Source organism: Pongo abelii, chromosome 6 (assembly GCF_028885655.2).
Source record: "Pongo abelii isolate AG06213 chromosome 6, NHGRI_mPonAbe1-v2.0_pri, whole genome shotgun sequence".
NCBI classification, from domain to species: domain Eukaryota; kingdom Metazoa; phylum Chordata; class Mammalia; order Primates; family Hominidae; genus Pongo; species Pongo abelii.
Window position 1 is genome coordinate 57,370,844 of NC_071991.2, and position 20,094 is coordinate 57,390,937.

Sequence of the window (20,094 nt, forward strand, 5' to 3'; positions counted from 1 at the left end):
CTATGTCTTTTCTTGCAAAAATGTCTCACCTGAATCTAGTCATGAGAAACAACAGACAAATCCACATTATAGAACATTTTCTCAGACTAGCCTGTCTTCTCCAAAAATATCAATGTCATAAAAAGTGCAGGGACACTATTCTAGACTGAAACCGACTCAAAATACAACAATCAAAATAATATGTAGTCTTTAACTGTGAATCACAAAATTTTAAAGGTTATATAAGAATACATTTGGGGCAATTTGAATGTGAACTAACTATGAGAATGACTATTATTCAATCAATGCTAAATTCTTTGGTGTAATAATGGTGTTATGGCTATGAAGAAGAATGCACTTGTTCATAAGGGAGACATGCTAAAGTATTTAGAGTAAATTATCATAATACTTGCAACTCACATCGCTCAGGAAAAAAAGGCATATAAATGGGGGAGATAAAACAAAGAATGGCAAAATATTTTAGGGTACATTAGTATTCATTGTTCTGTTCTTCCAACTGTTTTGTAAGTTCGAACTTTTTTAAAACAAAAGGTTGGGGGAATTAAAAATGAAAATCATATTGCATACATTTCATAGGTATGTTTTACAATCTTCAAATACACATAGCAAAAGTACTTACTTTACTTGAGGTTGTAAGCAGGAAAGTCCTTTGCAGATTTTCCTTTTCAGCCAAACATAACTGCAGCCTGCCAATCTCTTCTTTGAAATGAGTAATCACGCTTTCTTTGTTCCCATCTAAATTTTTTAAAGTCTGGACCTCCGACATAAGCTTGGTATTTTCTATTTCTGTATTCTTCAAATGTACCTGTAATGGTGTTTGAAAATGTGAAGAATATTCTAACTCTATGACCTAAGTTGGTCAAAGTTTAAAACACCATTATATTCCTAACCCAAAGACAATGAAAGGAAGGAAAGACATACTAGACTAGGATTTAGGAGACCCAGGTTCTGCCAACTGACTAGTTAAGCATGTAGGAGCAGAACACAGCTTTTCTAAGCTGTTTTATTTTCCAGAGAGATTATTCTAAGCCCTAACAACATTACCTGATCTCTAAAGTCTTTTCCTTTGATTTAATGGTTTCAGGTTCTCTTTAAAAATGCAAATAGATTTGGTTGTTCTTTTGGGGAAACAAATTATGTTATCTGGCATATTCAAATCTGGCATGACAAGATTCTGGAAAACTAGAAGGGGTACATTCAAAAACAACATCTCAAACAATTCCATTTTCTGCAGGAGAAAAGTACGGCATCATTTAGTTTCAATGTGCTGAAAAATGTATTTGTTGACTAACCCAACTATATTGATTTTCCCATGACTTTCGCTATTGCTGATTTGCTCCTAACAGACATACAAATCAAATTCAACTACTGGAATAGGAATATAAATACAGACCCCTAGTGTACACTATTAAGTATATCCTGCTTTAGTTAAGAGTACTGAGGAGAAATGAATTAACTTACTTCTTGTACTTTACTCTTTAAATATACAGAATGCTGAAGGACTAATTCCTGTTCACAAGGATAGAATATTAACTCCTGATTCTCTGAAGACATCAGCAACCAACACCCTTGCACCATCACTTTAAAACACTACCTGATTTTCGTAATCAGCTCATTAAATTGACTTAACAAGAAACGGACTTAACTCAGAATGTTCTTGAAATTCCTCATCTGGAATTGCCTTCAGGAAATGCTTATGAGCCACTTAAAAAAATAAGTCTCAATTTGCACCCACAACATTGACAATTAAGCTAACTACTCTATATTTCAGGGTTGCTTAAAAAAATAAATTTAAAAAAAACTGCCAGGCACAGTGGCTCACGCCTGTAATCCCAGCACTTTGGGAGGCTGAGGCGGGCAGATCACAAGGTCAGGAGATCGAGACCATCCTGGCTAACACGGTGAAACCTCGTCTCTACTAAAAAAATACAAAAAATTAGCCAGACGTGGTCGCGGGCACCTGTAGTCCCAGGTCCTCGGGAGGCTGAGGCAGGAGAATGGCGTGAACCCGAGAGAGAGGCAGAGCTTGCAGTGGGCCGAGACCACACCACTGCACTCCAGCCTGGGCAACAGAGCGAGACTCCATCTCAAAAAAAAAAAACAACAAACAAACAAACAAACAAAAAATCAAAACTTCAAGCAGTCAAGATTTGTTAGCAGTGAGGATATTTTTACGAAATGACATCTCTGAAGATATTCTAAAAGTCAAACTCTAAAATGGGATCATTACTAAATTAATGTTCTCCCCAATGTGTGTATATATATATATGTATGTTCTTAAAAAGGAAAAATAGTTACATGAATTGTGATAAACAAGTATCTTAATGCCATGAAACCTCTTCAACTTATTACACACTACTTGTTAAGTATCTAAAACAGCAGCAAATTAATTCCCTGAAAACTAACTTTTAGGGGTGATATACAACATGACTGTGACTTCCTCCTTGCTCTCTCCTGGATCACTCACTCTGAGAGAAGCTAGCTGCCATGCTGTGAGGATATTCAAGCAGCCTATGAAAAGACCACTTCAAGTGGAGCTGAAGGGCCTCCTGCCAAAAGCCACTGGAGTAAGCCATCTTGAAAGCAAACCCTCCAGTCCCAATCAAGCCTTTAGCTGACTGCAGCCCTTGCCAACATCCTGACTGCAACCACACAAGAGGCTAGAGCCAGAACCACTCAGCTAAGCTGCTCCTAAATTGCTGACCTACAGCCCCTAAGTTCCGGGGTCATTTCTTTTGAAGCAACAGGCAATAGATATGGTAAAAATAAATTACCTTATAAAGTTCCTTCTCATCCTTCTCTGTCTTCAACTGACATTCAAGTTGTTCTCTTTCATGTTGCGCCTTCTTGAGTTTGTCCTTTAAACTGAGATAGGTATGATAAAGTAACATTATAATGTCTTAAAGTTTTAAAATTTTTATTGAATTTATTTTTTAAAAGCATGAGAAATACCTGTCTAATTCAGTTTCTTTTTCAATTGCTTTATGTGTTACTGACACAATATCTTCCTCAAGCTGGTGGGCTTTGGATGTAGCATCACTGAACCTCTTCTTAAACTCTTCATTTTCCATTTTTAAGCTTTGTGTTACTTCAGTAAGACCCTGAGAAGTGACAAGGTATTTTGAGAAACACAGAAACATAATCAGTAAAGCAAATTTGCATATCTTTAAGAAAACTATGTATTCTTAGAATTTTAATCCCACATTTGTTCCCTCCAAATTTGAGAAGCTAAGACTATAAAACCTGAAATGATAACATATATTTAAATTTTCATATACTAAATTAATCGATAATTTGTTTTTTGTTTGTCTGGGGTCTCACTTTATCACTCAGGCTGCAGTATGGTGGCACAATCACAGCTCAGGTGATCCTCCTACCTCAGCCTCCCAGGTAGTTGGGACTACAGGCATCCACCACCACGCCTGGCTAATTTTTTTTTTAATAGAGACAGGGTTTTGCCATGTCACCCAGGCTGAAACTCCTGGGCTCATACAATCCTCCTGCCTCGGCCTCCAAAAGTGCTGGGACTACAGGCATGAGCAATGATTAGTTTTTTTAATATACATTTTCCCCCACCTTCAGACTTTTCATGTACCCTGTATGTTGATTTTACTAACTTTTCTCCACCAGGGGGCAGGCAAGAAAAATGAGGAAAAAATTTTAAAAATTAGTCACGACATATCAAGTCTTACACGACACCATCAAGGTTAACACCCACTTTTTCTAGCACAGGTCACTAAGTGCCATCAAAGCACTAACATATGCCTAAAGCCATGTTCCTAATGTTCTTGCCAGTGTGACTCAGAGGCCTAAACAAATATTCAAAGACACTAAGACAAATATAAAAGAGGTAGTAAGTGCAACAAATTGAATGTTGAATTGAATTTCTACTTGGAATATTCTACTTTAAATGGACAATTTATAAGACTCAAATATAACAGTGTATATAGGGAAGTGTTTTGTTATAGAAAACTATACTATAAAAGAATTGGTAAATTAAGATAAAATTATTTTTATTAAAGAACAATTTTAAAATTTCTCCCCAAAACAGTAATACTTACCTACCCAGCAACAAAAACTAAAAAAATCACCATTCTGCCAAGTTAAAAGTATGAAAGATTATATAGTATTTATAATTCACTTTAATTCACATAAAAGAACTCACCCAAGTATCTTATTGATAGAATATCATTTTAAATATCTTACTAGAATATGAACATTGCTACATTATTTTATAAAAGTCAGATACACCCTATTGATTTATTTTTGTTCAAAGCAAATGTTTGTCTGACTGAATCTGTAACACTAACCAAAAACTGTTGTACAAAATGCTTTTTTGGTTCCAATGCCACAATACCAGAGAAAAAACAAATAATATTTATTTCCTCTGCAATCATAATGATTGCTGTGAAATTGGGCACATTTTCAGGATTTGTCTTGTTGATTTATAAAGATGGCCAGAGAGGTTTCTAAATAATGTTTACATTTTTTCTATTTTAAGTTTTACCAACGCTCTCTTGGCACTGCAAATACACTACAGATTTAACCCAAGTATTTCTCCCTAGGACAAAATTACTTTCCAATCCTGTAAGTAATGAAGCCTTGTAACGGGTATACAGCATTCTACAAAATGCATAGGAAAAGAGAAAAAAATCACTAGCAACTGAATGTAAATCATGAACTAATTGCTTTCAGTCAGTTAACTTTACAGTGAATTATAAATTAACTCTGACTACAACAAGCGTCTTAGACTCTTTCTCTGGTGCCCATAAAGGCACCTGATAGCTTCCCAGCATCCAAGCCTCCTTTCTAAACACATGAAAATGATAAAGTACGGATTATTCTTCAGGCCTGTAGTTTTCATGTCTGAGTTAAGCATAAGCATCTTCAGTGTGGCTCAGTCCTCCTTAGCATGAAAAAGCTAAGAGCTTTGCCATTTCAAACAACTAGGAATCATGCTTTCAAAAATTAACTTTAAAAGGTAAAATCTAAAATACAATTTTTCTAAAACACTTTTGATCATTTGTAAATCATGCCAAAAGGACATCATAATTCTAATATTAAAACAAAGAAAACCTCCATCAGATAATTAAGCCTGCTACATTGTACGCCGATATGAAAACAATCATAAAAATTGGGGCAAAGGGAGATAAAGAGATTTGAGTACTTCAGATTCATGCAGGGACTTTCCTCCCGCTCCTAAACTAAAAAATCACTGTTTCCATGAGCCACTATTACCAATTCCCACAAGTCATAACTCTCATATATGAATAACCAGATAAAATGTTATGAATCATTCATCCAGGTGGCTAAACACATTTTAAAAGTATTTAAAATAACAAAGCACATTTATTCTCATGTTAAAAAATAAAATTCTGATTATAAACAAAAGCATATGAAGAAACCAGATACAGTATCACTAACAATTATCTAAAAAAAAGGTATGGTATTCTAGATTCACACATATACAGAGTAAAATTTAGTAAACTAGCACCTGAACACTTTAAATAACAAATTATTGACAAAACAATTATTTATGAAAATTGCTAGTCAGATTTTAAATCAAATATTACTCATCTTACTTAATCTGGCTTTTCTCAAACACCTAATTTTGAAATCAACTAAAATACCAAGTTATGATGACAGCTACACAGACTATAAAGGCATCTTCTCTGGTTTCCACAAATCCACCAGACAAAAATATAATATTTGGCCGGGTGTGGCAGCTCACATCTGTAATCCCAGCACTTTGTGGGGCCTAGGTGGGTGGGGCACCTGAGGTCAGTAGTTCAAGACCTGCTGGCCAACATGGTGAAATCCCATCTCTACTAAAAATACCAAAGAAAAAAAAAATTAGCTGGGCGTGGTGGTGTGTGCCTGTAGTGCCAGCTACTTGAGAGGCTACTCAAGCAGGAGAATTGCTTGAACACATGACGCGGAGGTTGCAATGAGTCTAGATCATGCCACTGCACTCCAGCCTGGGCGACAGAGCAAGACTCCATCTCAAAAAAATAAAATAAAATAAAACAAGAAAAGAAAAGAAAAAGTTTTTAAAATGGAAAAAAGCTTATGGAATTTGGATACAAAGAAAGAATATTTTTGCACAGCTGTACATGTTTGTGTTTTGAGCTAAATGTTATTTCAAAAGAATCAAAAAGTTTTTAAAAAGAGAGTGAAAATGTTACAGTGAGCTAAGGTTAATTTATTTTTGGAGAAAAAAATATTTTATACATTTAGTGTAGTCTGGCCAGGTACGGTGGCTCATGTCTGTAATCCCAGCATTTTGGGAGGCCGAGGCGGGCAGATCACCTGAGGTCAGAAGTACGAGAGCCTGGCCAAAATGGTGAAACCCTGTCTCTACTAAAAACATAAAAATCAGCCAGGTGTGGTGGCACGCATCTGTAATCCCAGTTACTCCGGAGGCTGAGGTACAAGAATCACCTGAACCCAGGAGCCAGAGGTTGCAGTGAGCCGAGATCACGCCACTGCACTGTACTCCTGCCTGGGCAACAGAGCAAGACTCTGTCTCAAAAAAAAAAAAATTAATTAATTAATTAATTTAGTGTAGTCTAAGTATACAATATTTATAAAATCTACAGTAGTGTACAGCAATGCCCTGGGCCTTCACATTCACTCACTACTCACTCCTTGAAAAACCTAGAGCGCTGTCAGTCCTGCAAGCTCCATTTGTGGTAAATGCCCTATACAGGTATAACAAATTTTACATTTTATACAATATTTTTACTGTACCTTTCCTTTTCTAAGATGTCTAGATATGTTTAGATACGCAAATATTTACCATGTGTTACAACTGCCTACAGTATTCAGTACACTAACATGCTGTACAGGTTTGTAGCCTAGGAGCAATAGGTTATACCATATAGCCTAGGTGCGCAGTAGGCTATACTATCTAGGTTTGTGTAAGTACACTCTATGATGTTTGCACAAAGAGGAAATCACCTAACGACACGTTTCTCAGAACATATCCCCATTGTTAAGTGGTGCGTGACTATAGTAAAAAATGTGATGAGGGCTACCTTCAATTCACTGAAAAATCTGCTATGAACAAATGTACTTAAATTCAACTTTTATAGAAAATAACAGATCCAAGCACTATTTTTGTGGTTGGAGTGGAGAGGAGGGGGAAGAGAGACAGGCTACAAATATATTAATGTCTAAATTATTTCCTGAATATGAATTTATTTCACAGACTAGTGATTTTTTTTTAACATTAGGTTTCATATACATTTTTAAAGAGTTAGGGAATAAGTACAAAAATTTAGGGTAGTATAACTTTACTTAAAATTGCCTTTTAATTAAGTTGAATAGGAACTATTCAATGATGTAGTCTTATGAAATAAACTATGAAAATGCTTCATTGTACAGTTCTGTACTTATCAATACAAAAATTATGGGTTTAAAAGTATATAAATATATTGTAGAAATAATATATTATGAATTTCTTAAAACTATTACTTTGTAAAGCAGGTACAAAATTAAAGTAATTGGCTTGAAAGAAATATATTGCTATGTATACATAAGTTATAATCATCACCCCATGTATTAAAATTAAGCCTTTTGTATCTTTTCTTGATGACAATTGGCAAAAACAAACAAAAACAAATTCAATGAGATCATAAATGCAAAACTGGTTTTTGGCAATTCCATGTATTAGATACTAAATGCCTTAAACTGCCTCTGTCCAAAACCAGGTACCTAATGCTATGATAACAATAACAGCTATCTTGAGAGCTACTGTGTAGGAAATGCTATGTGCTTTATGTATAATACATTCTCATTTGATGAGCACATGGCCTAAGAATTAGGAACAACTATAAGGCTCGTTCACATGAGAAAAGTGAGCCACAGAGAAGTTAAGTAGTTTATCAAAGGTTACACAGCTAGTAAATGGAAGAACTGAGAATGATTTCAACTTTCCAATATCCTTAAACAAAAGTTTTCTAAAATAATAACTGAAAATTTTAATAATTGAGGTACTGAAATTTTGGTAATTTGATTTTTATCTACTCTTGATATGACCTTTCTTAACAATGGTACTAATAAATAGATTAAGTTATAAGATACTTTCCAAAGATAATTTCCAGATCTCATTCACAAACTGCTAAATTCAAAGACTACTATATTGGTGTTGTGTGTTGTGGCAGAGACTGCTGGTTGTCTGCCAAATTACGACCTCCTTTCAACCACAGTAACTACATACCACTGCCCAACTACACTGTATTCCCAGCTTCTCTTGCAATGCATTATAGTCATCTAAATTATCATCGGTTAAATATAAATGAAATGATATATATTACTTCCACCTCTATAACTTACACTATTGATCATGTCTTGTCTAAGATCTCTTTCCCCTTTTCATCCAGCTGAAACCAGGATATGTCAGTGACCAAGTTTCTATCACGAAGACATAAATTCTCTAGGAATCTAAGGGTGGGCAGTGGAATGATATAAAAGGTAACAAGGCCCCTGAATAATCATGCAAAGCAAATCTGCGATCCCCTCCCCAGACTTCAATGACTTATGACATAGACTGTTACATTAAGAACAACAAAAACTGGCTGGGCGCGGTGGCTCACGCTTGTAATCCCAGCACTTTGGGAGGCCGAGGTGGGCGGATCACGAGGTCAGGAGATCGAGACCACAGTGAAACCCTATCTCTACTAAAAATATAAAAAATTAGCCAGGCATGGTGGCGGGCGCCTGTAATCCCAGCTACTCGGAGAGCCGAGATCGCGCCACTGCACTTCCAGCACTCCAGCCTGTGACAGAGCGAGACTCCGTCTCAAAAAAAAAAAAAAAAAGGAACAACAAAAACTTTACTCTGTTGGGTTTCTTTGTCTTCACTCTAATTCATTATTTATCCCTGACTAGTATTTAAATCAAGTAATTCATCTGATACACTGCCATTAAGACAAAAAATTAAATTGGCTATGTAATAAAGTATAAGATATGCATCACTGATCATACCCAAATTCAACTATTGTAAATTACTTTAAATATCTGAATCTTGAAGAGAAAATGTAGCAACTAAAAGCCAAAAATAAGGAAATTACAAAGCTAGTTCAAACACTGCTATGATACTGAGTATACTTAATCCAAAAACAGCCAGTTTGAAGGGCAACAAATATATATGGTAGAGGATCTCAAAACAGTAAAGCACTTGTCAGAAAGTGCCTCAAGATATTTGCCTGAAAAATCAAAAATCTAGATATGAGCCAAGCACAGTGGTGCACACCTGTAGTCCCAGCTACTTGAGAGGCTGGGGTGAGAGGATGGCTGGAATCCAGGAGTCTGAGGCCAGCTGGGAAACATAGTGAGGCCTCGTCTCTATATTTTAAAAAAAAATTTTACATCAAGATATAGAATATTATTAAGCAATAAAAAGAAACAAAGTACTGATCTATGGATGAACCTCAAAATCATTATGGAAATATAAAAAAAAAAGGCAAATATAGAGACATAGAAAGTAGACTCATGGTTACCTAGGGCTGCAGACAGGGGTATGTAAGGAGTGACTGTTAATGGACTCAAGATTTCTTTGCGGGATAATAAAAAAATCCTAAAATTAAATTGTGGTGATGGTGGCATGACTCTGTAAATATACAAAAAAAATCCAAATTGTATACTTTTTTTTTTTTTTTAAACGGAGTCTCACTCTGTCGCCAGGCTGACATGCAGTGGCGCGATCTTGGCTCACTGCAACCTCCACCTCCCAGGTTCAAGCAATTCTCCTGCCTCAGCCTCCCGAGTAGCAGGACTACAGGTGTGTGCCACCACACCCAGCTAATTTTTGTATTTTTAGTAGACACGGGGTTTCACCATGTTGGCCAGGATGGTCTCAATCTCTTGACCTCGTGATCCGCCCGCCTCAGCCTCCCAAAGTGCTGGGATTACAGGCGTGAGCCACCGCACCTGGCCAATTGTATACGTTTTTTAAAAATCAAGGTAACTGAAGTTAATATAGGTTGGCTTTTGGATGCTTGCTTTCTTTTATATCTGCAACTGAATAATCCTGGATACAATCTTACAGAACCTATCTATATTCTTGAGTACAATAAAAAGCATATTAAATAAAAGTCCACGTTTGTTAAACTACGCAATATAAAGTACAAGCAGCTACTCAAGAGTGTGACTAGGCGAACAGTACTAGACCACCGACAGTCACCAGGCTATATCAAGACAAGACACTTGTACAAAATATAAATCAACTACATCACTAACCACACTGTTGGGTTCACCTAACAGCTTTTCATAGCAATACTTTCTCAATGAAGAAAGTAATGCATTTACATACATTGCAGTGTACATTTTTCATTCCAACACAGACCAGTAACAAAGTTTCTGAACCAGCTACTTTGAGTACCATGGAATAGAAAACTAAGAACAGAATGCCAAATACGTGCAGAAAAACCATACAGGCTTTTAAACCTGGGTACCTAGAATACCAGATGATTCAAATCACTTGAGAAAGAATATCTTGGCTCCTCTAAATAAACATTTCTCCTGATAGCGGCTCTAAAACACACAATTAGATGCAACTAAAATAGTGCCAAGATAGAGTAACAAGAACCAAATGAACTCTACCACCTGAAAACTAAAAAACTGAATGAAGAACAGCTCTCAAGCCACTGGACATCAGGATAAAAGGTCAGTGATCCCTGAAAGAAAGGAAACAACAGAGGTCACCTCTATATTTGCTCCAGCTTATTACTGTCTAAAGAGACTTTTAAGGCCACAGGGCAAAGAGGCAAACTCAGGCAGAATCCAGTGGTCTCCCTGAGTTACGGAGAGAAACTGAGAGTCTAGGAAAGCTAAGAAGAATAGAGGTTTCAGGACAGAGTACCAGAGAAGAATCATGTAGAAAAAGAACTCGAGAGATCTGCAATGAGTCCCCCTCAAGTCTTGAGCTGATTACTGATCAGCGTATGCATGTGAGGAAATTAACCTAGGCTGGAGAAAGAATCACCCAAAAAGGACTACAGGGAACAGTGCCTGGAACTCAAAAAGAGCCAGGAGTAGTGGTTATTCCTACCAGTCAGAGTGGAAAAACTCATAATCCATGGGAGAACAATTACAGTATTCTCTAACTGAAAGAAGGGTCTTTCCTCAGTAGTGGGGAGAGAGTAACCCCAGTCTAAATGCTGCTCTGGTACCACCAAACAAAGCTTGAAAACAAGGCTCAAAAAGATCAAACTGTTGCCAAGTAATTAAACCACATCCCAGAACAAAGCTCAAGAATATTTTTAGGAATATAAAAAATATCCCAACACCCAGCAAGGTATAATTCACAATATATGACATCCAATCAAAAATTACTAGGCATGCAGAGAGGCAGAAAAATATAACCCATAATGAGTAGAAAAGCCAATCAATCAAAACTGATACAGAAATGAGCCAGATGATCAAGTTAATGAACAGACATTTAAACATGTGTATTCCATATGTTCAAGAAGCTAGAAGAAAATTCAACACAGTAAACACATAGAAACATGAAAGACATGAAAAAGACTCAAATCAAACTTCTAGGAATGAAAACAACAATGTCTGAGATAAAAAATATATATACTGGATGGGACTAATGGCAGATTAAATATTGCAAACAAAAGATTAGTGAACTTGGAGACAAACAAAATTTAACTATTTAAAATGAAACAGAGAGAAAAGGGACTGAAAAAAAAAGCACAAGTGAAAAAAAAAAGCAAAAGTGAGCTCTGAAACAACTTTAAGCAACAAAACATATGTGTACTCGAGTCCCTGAAGAAGAGGAAAGACAGAAAAAACAGCTGAAGAAATAATGGCCTAAAATTTTCAAAATTTAATGAAAACCGTAAGTATACAGACACAAAAAGGTCACTGAACCCCAAGCATAAAAAATAAAGAAAATAAAGAGGACACAACATAATCAACTGCTTAAATTCAATGATAAAGAGTAAATCTTAAAAATAGTAAGAGAAAAAAAACACATTAAATACAGAGGAAGAAAAATACCAATGACACAATTTCTCATCAAAAACAATAAACGTGAGAAGAATCACATTTTTAAAATACTCAAATACAAAAACTATCTAGAATTCTATACACAACAAAAATCTCTTTTAAAACTAAAGATAAAATAAGACTTTTCCTAACATACAAAAGTTGAACAAATTCATCAATAGAAGACCTGCACTACAAAAATGTTAAAGAAAGTCCTTTCAGGCAGAAGGAAAATCATACCAGACAGAAACCTTTATCTATGCATTTTACCAGGTTGGTTCTTTATAAGAATCCTTAAAATTACTTAGAATACACTGAAGAATACTTAAGTACTCCAAAAGGTACCACTACCATTTTGAAGGGAAAATGGTTAATTCAATTTCCTAAATGTTAATTTACATTACCAGAATTTCAAATTTGAAATTGCATAAAATCTCCCTAAGAATTATGTACCATGGTAAATTTATCAGTCAGTGCTTGACCAGATAAGCAAATAGCTGGGGAGAGAGAGAAAGACAGACAGATGAACAGACAGACTGAGAGAGACACTAAGAGATTTGATCTTGTGTAACTGTAGAAGCTGGAACTAGTTTGTGTAAGGCAGGCAATCAAGAAAGACATTATAAAGTGGGAAGAGCAAGAACAAAATAAGATCCACAATCACCAGCTGAAGCTCACCAGAACGGACTGAAAACTGAAGTCCATGTTGGTTTTTATTCTGACCCTGATAGTCTCAAGATGTCTTGAGCATGCTGGGGTCCTTCCTGACAGACCTAACCCAAGAGATGGAGAAATTGAAAGAGGATTCCACAGAAGGTAGGGCAATTGCAGCCTGGCTACTACTACCTCATACCAAAAAGGTGAGCCAGGAGAGAAGCCACAACTTGTATAAGCTACAAAAATGGCTGCTGCTTCACTTCTGCCTTCAAATCTCATGCAAGAATCTCTCTTGTGTCTCATCCTAAACAAATTATAGAGAAGGGAACTCTGGAAAATAAGTTCAGCCTAGCAAAGCTGACATATTACAAAGCTACCACCACAAAATTCCGTTTATCAGAAAGAACTCCGTTTGACTTAAGTTCCCGCAACTCAAAATTCTAAACTTTAAACTTTTAATACATATGATCCTTCAATTGTATTATCAATGAGTTTCATCTAACCATACCATTATGTGTCCTAGTATATTCTGATAAGAAAAATTTCTTCTATAAATGAGAAAACCATTTCAATGACTAATATCCACAAAGACATTACATTACTGTACTAAAACTATATGCTGATTTTTTCCCACAATTTATCCTTTCTGAAATGGAGATGCATCTTACAATCAACAGTATGTCTTAATTTACTTGGATTATTTTTTTCCTGGCAGTAATGATGTATCACCATGGCTTCTCAGGTTCAATGAAGCAAGATATTAAAGGCTTCCCAAAATCTTTGCAGGAACTACTGATTTTCTATTAAAATTATAATCAGGACAATCTTAAATAAATGTAAACCAAATTCCATAAAATGTGAAACATAATTTAAAAGGTATTAAACTTCTTTTTTCTGGTTTCAATCAAAACATGATAAGTAAATGGGCAATGTGGCACAGTTATGTGATCACTAGAGGGAGACAAATGACTGCTGAGTTTTAGTAATACAAAATCTTTCATTTGTTAGCTGTTACAAACTGGTATTTTCATCCCTTTAAATACCAGAATACGCACAATATTTATAAAATGATAAAGTACAAAATAGTGCTTTTTTAAAACTTCTTAAAAGAACTGGAAGGCCACAGAAAAACACTAAAGATGCATAAAAAGAAAACATTGTAAATAGCTCACATATAGTAAACCAGGACCTGTCCAAGAATGATAGTTTTTAAATATATGTTTTTTTAAATCCTTTTCAAGACCATAAAATCCCATATCGAAAATAAAATGTCACCTTCAGACCCTTCTTTTGACTACAATTAAAGCTGGTCAGAATGCCACAAGCCCCAAAACTCATTGTTATCTATTTATTCCACAAATACTTGATGAATAAAGAGACATACTATACTTGTATCTGTTATTATAAGCCATTGTAATATAGTAATGAAAACACCTAGCTTGGGTTTTCAGGTTCTCAACTTTGCCACTTGTTAACTAGACGACTTATCCATGAGGAAGCCTGAACTCAGAAAAACTAAGTGACCACCTTATTTCAATGAGAATAAAAAGGAAAACTCTATCTGATGACAAGTTATTCTTTGCAGTATATGCTGTCACTCTACAACAACACAAAATATCTTTACGTTTTAGAGAAGAAACAGCCAAAAAAATAAAGATAGCTTAAGAGGTCCACACTAGCCAGAGAAGAGATCTTGCACATTCTCTCACTCCCATACCTATGATACTTCCCAAATACCTGGTGATGTTTCCTACCCAGTTTGTGAAACTTAAGAATCAAAACAGTACGAATACATTTAACAGTTTGTAACATCCTCCATTACGTTGTTTTGGCAATATTACTTTAATATTCTCAAATATAATATAGTTCAAAAATGCCTTGAAGTACATCATATCCGTCTTATTATTCAAGTTGAAAATACAATTATATGAAAAAACTCAATTCACAGTTTAGGCTCCAAAAAAATTATAAACTAAATTAACTGAAAAACTTAACAGAGGCACAGCTCTTTTTAGTCCTATTTGAAAAGCAAGATTCAAAATCATTGGTTCTCTGAGCCTCAGTTTTAACTCTTTCAATTTCCAGTATGTATCTAGCACTCCAAAATACAAACAAGAACACAATGAAATATACAAACTGCTAATTTTCACAGAAGTCTTTGATAAATGTAAAGATGGGGTTTTTAAAAAATACTCATCAGTACAATAGATTATTTGGCAATAAAAGGAATGAATTAATAATATATATTACAACATGGATGAACCTTGAAAACATTATGCTAAGTGAAATAAGCCAGTCACAAAGGCCACATATTATATAATTCCATTCATGTGAAATGTCCAAAATACACAAATCCATAGACACAGAAATTTCAATTAGTGGGTGTCTGGGACTGGGGGAAGCAATCAGAAGGTAAATGGTAGAGTAACCACAAGTAAAAGCTTTCTTTTGGGGATGAATTTGTTCTAAAATTAGACTATGGTAATGGTTGCATGATTTTGTACATACATTAAAATCCATTGAATTGTATAAACTGGTGAACTTTATGACATACAAATGACATCTCAATAAAGCTGTTTTGAAAAATAATCAATTAGATCAGCTCACATCTTTGGCCCTCAGAAGTATAGAGCAGTGGTTAAAAGCACTGACTGGAGCCATACTGCTAGCCTCTATCACTTACTAACTGTGCAATCACGGACAAGTAAGTAGCCTCTCTGCACTACCTCTGAAAAATGCAGACGATACTGCTTACTTCACAGGACGAAGTTAACTAACATATGTAAAGCACTCAAATTACCATCTGGCTTTTATTAAGTGTTATATGAGTTATTTTTATTAATGAGCCTTTTTCAAGAGAGGAGGGGAGAAATCTTCCCTTACAGTTGAACCAGAAATGAATCGAAAATTATCCTTAATAATAGAGTTACTTTTTAAATCTAGGATGTACATAAACAATGAAGTAGATACTACAAAAATCTAGGGGAAATACAATATGTAATTTATTGTTTCTCAATTTATAAATATTATCTTGTTTTAGTTTTAATCTACTTTGTAATCCTAGTTTATTCCTTCAAGCAGCCAATTTCATAAAATAACATTAAAAACAAACATATAATTTAAACCAATCTGTTGTAATAATCCCAACATATCCAATTCTTTTAATTTACCAAGTTAAAGAATTGTAATTATCAGAATTTCATTTAGTTTTAATTATTAGAGCACTTTAGAGTGATAAAGGTCAATGTGATAAAAGATGAAAAATTTTATTAATAAACAATTACAGATATTTAATTCACTTATTTTTTGTCAAGTATGGAATGGGTAATAAGCTAGTCATATTATTTTATAAAAGAATGGAAATGCAATAAATTTCTCCTATTATGAAGAAAATGAAGGTCTCTGCTTATTACATGGAGAATCCATTATAAAACTTTAAATGAAATTATAGATGATACATCAGAACAATCTTTCAGATATTCAACAGTTTATATACCCAGTTCCTCAAATAGAAGACCTCTAGAACTACTATAGGATTCACACCATGGAACAGATTTAAAACAAATGCCAAGAAATGTCACAGATTTTATAAGCCATCCAACCAGACCAGTTTGAAAGTCTGGAGTTGTAGCTGCCCAGCAGGCATGCTTGATTAAAATGGAGACTAATTTTGGAATACGAAGCAAATTCATTAAAAAAAAAAAAAAAAAAAAAAACTAAAAATCCATTGACTTGTAACAAAGAGGAAGTATCTCTCCTGGCAAACACGTTTTATCCCCAGAAACAAACAATTGTCACCACATAGTTTTATAACTTAGAGGGTTTTATTGGTTACATTATGTATGCATTACACTTTTAGAATCCGAGGGAAATGCTACGAATTTCCAGTCCTGTTGGATGACACTTTATATTGTAGTCCTTCCTTGATGATTCTCTGGTTCATATTATGAAAAACAGTAAAATAATAATAGCTACTTACATTTAGAGAGAACCTCCCATGCACCAAGTACCATTCCAGGTCCTTTGTCAATTTTTTTCTATAATACGGAGTATCATTTAAAAAATCACTTTCAAGTGCTTCCCAGAGAATATGCCCCAATGTAAGAATGGCAGCAAAGAAGTAGTCTCCTCCAAGATTAGTGACTGTCGTCAAGATTTAAGAGTTGGCATAAAAACTTCTGCTGAAGATCTCTTCTGAGCACCAAGGCCACAATGTCCTACAAGTTTTGCTTCATTAATCCCCTGACCTCAGTCTAGCACTTTAGTCTTGTCCGTAGTCCTTAACCCCTTTATCACCTGGAGAGCACAAAGAATCTGAGACTGTCTAAATCTCAGCTACTACTCAAATGGACCAGAGAAATGGCCTGATGTGTGTGTGTGTGTGTGTGTATATATATATATATATGTAATTTCACACAAATGAAGACCTATCATTCTGCCATTCCTGTTCTCACAATCATCCATTCCTTTCTTGGATTTCAAAGTAATCAGAGTCAAAACCTCAAAGGCCACATTTCAGGATATTCTTGATCTCATGGGCTGAGGACATGGTGAAATGGGCCTTTTTCATGAGTCATCTATCTCACCTTGATCCCTCTGGCTTGTAATACAGTGAAAAAAAAAAAAAAAAAGATTGACATTAAACTTTGGAAAACTGCCAGATCCAGGTATAAATCATGAGAAAAATATGTAAAGAATGGAGAAAAAGAGAGTCATAACTACACAAAGCAGCAAGAGAATTACAACAAATGAGTAAAAAAAAAAAAAAAAAAATTAGCTGAGTGTCCTAACAGTCATGGAGGGCACATATTATGAGATTTTACTATATTTTAATACTTGGTATACCTGCTTCAAAGGTTCAAATGAAAAAAGTAGTTCCTTAACCAAATGGAAAATCCTACTCCTATAGTCTGCTGCAGGACACTAAGTGTTCCCCAAGAGTAAAACTGGGAAATACTTGCATATTTTTAACTAAAAAGGCTAACGATAGAAAAGACAGAATTGAAGACTTCACATTTATAAGGAGATTTGTAAATGTACATAGTACTTGACATTATGTTTACCCTCTAACTCAAAAGAGCAATCCTCAAACAAATAGAACAAAGCAAGGAAAATCTTTTCAGAATTTAAGACTTATTTGTATAACATCTCTGACCAGGTGTGCAATATATAACCACTCCACTGGAGTATACAGATGTTTGAGAATCACTGCACTAGCGGTTCATTTAGCAATTATTAAGCAATTGCTGGAGGCCTTGTTAGACAAAAGGATAACAGAACAGACCCCACCCTCAGGAAACAATAGCTCAATACTGTAAATGGGCATAAATATGCCCAACCAGCTCTACTGTATGTGAGACTGTAATATATATGATCACAGTCTGTGTAAGTTTCATCAGAACAAACTGCTTTTCTTGTGAAAATATTAAATAAACAAGTCAATGACTAGATAACTGTTTTTTCACTGTTTTTGGCTTCTTACAAGTCTATTTCTATCACTAATGAAGCCACAATGTTTTCTGCTTGCATTGTACCTGTCTCTCTTTTTCTTAGCTCAAGAAATTCTGCCAATTTTAACTAGTTTGTTTCTTAGGATAACATAGCATTTCACCCATTAAAAATTTCAAAATTTTGTCTAGTACTACATCTTATTTCACCAAATTATGCTTTTTTGAAAAGTAATTTTAATTTATGTATCCCATTTTTCCTTTATTCAGCATTTATCATTTCTAATTGTATTTCTAAACAACAAAAAAAATCAAGTATTCTACAGTTAGATGTAAAACATCTGGAAATAGTTGTCAGGGACTACCTCAACAAGCCTGGTACCAAAAGTCTAAAAGTATTTTAACCATCTTACAAACATAAAAGCAGCTGTGGCAGAAGGTTAATAGGAACTGACCTGTTCTTGTATAAATGTCTATCTAAAAGGCTACTTTTCTCAGTACCTGGTTTTCACTTATTTAATTGGTTCAGCTCTTTAAAAAGGTGGGTTTCAGGCAATATACTATCAACTTCAATCAGTTACATAAGACACAACTAACCTTTTGTTCTGCTTGCAATTGGTCACATCTTTCTTTCTCATGGTTAAGTTCTCTTTCCATTCTCCCAACTTGTTCTCGAAGTTGTGCTGTTTCTTTTTCCAGAACGGCAATTAACTTTAACAGTTCTTCTTTTTCTTTCATGGTTTTCTCAATTTTCAACTATAAAGCAAAAAAACTCAAATTAATTAGTTTTTTGCTTAATCCTAAAATATGTTATTACAAATTTAGTTTTCCATTTCCAAAAAAAATAGTGAAGACATTCACAGAAAGAACTCTTACATTCTACCTACTTTATATCAATCAGCCTTTTTTAGCCCTCAGTTAGAAAAATTCATCAATCATAAACTTAAACCTTCTTTTGGTTGAGCAAAGAAGAAAATATTACAAAATGAGAGAACTGTACTATGAAGTTGGCTGCTAATCATTTTTGAGATCAGAACTAAAAATAAGGCATATTAATTTTCCCGTTAATTACGGGGCTTTCTTATCCACAGTAATAATCAGATACTCCAAGAGGAAAAGTTGTACCTCTTCTTGAATACAAACCTATAGGAAATCTTTGAAACTATCACAAACTTACTATATGGTATATAAGGCCTTCATCTGTGGAATTACTATTAAAAGTGCTGATTCCTTAAGACACCAAGAAATTTATAGTTTCTATATATAAAATGGCCTCTACTTGGCTAAATTAAAACACTCTTCATAAGTAAAAATACAAATTTTAGGACAAACATGCAGACTGTAACAATATATTAACAATATACCTGATTCTTACGGGAACAGCTAATAGTTCAGAAAAATATAAACTTCAATATGCTAAAAGATTACTAAATTAATGGTCATAAGATAGTAAAACAAAGTTAATATTTCTCTTACAGGAAGAATGAAGACTCAGAGGGAAGACTTAACAAAGGTGGTATTATACATTTAACTGGTAAAATGTTTTTCCTCCATACACCCCAAATTGGTTTTCCAGGGTCATGGGATTATGAAATCAAACTGATTAAATTCTAAAATGGCTCTTATCAAAGTTGAATAGCTGCAAACTTTCTGAATGACTCTTCTACCTGTTCCAACAAATCAAATCAAAATGCCAGGAAAAGTTTATTTATTCAATCATTGAATTTTTTTATATCTTATCTATTTTTAAAAAATGATTTGAAGTAGATTGCAATAAATGGCATTCAATAGAGTCAACAGAAAATTAGAACCAGGCAAGTATATCACCCATAAAGGTTAATGTCATTATTAATTTGGCATTATATCTGGCTCAAAACTCTGGCAACTTAAAAATAAAGATATATCTTGACATAGCACAACACAGACTTTATAAAAGAATCGCCTTTTCCAGTGATTTATTTAATTCACATATACTTTCTCAAGAGTTCACTGA

General features: G+C 34.5%; 1 protein-coding gene across 14 annotated transcripts in view; it reads right to left on the reverse strand.

Moving 5' to 3' along the window:
- TAX1BP1 (Tax1 binding protein 1) overlaps positions 1-20,094 on the reverse strand; it is a 90,378-nt gene that overhangs the window by 41,489 nt on the left and 28,795 nt on the right. For all 14 annotated transcript variants that reach the window (XM_054559105.2, XM_054559103.2, XM_063725614.1 and 11 more), the window contains 4 exon segments: positions 18,699-18,857; positions 2,953-3,101; positions 2,775-2,865; positions 620-805 (listed from right to left, as the gene is read on the reverse strand). In XM_054559105.2, coding sequence (XP_054415080.1) covers positions 620-805; positions 2,775-2,865; positions 2,953-3,101; positions 18,699-18,857 — 585 coding nt within the window.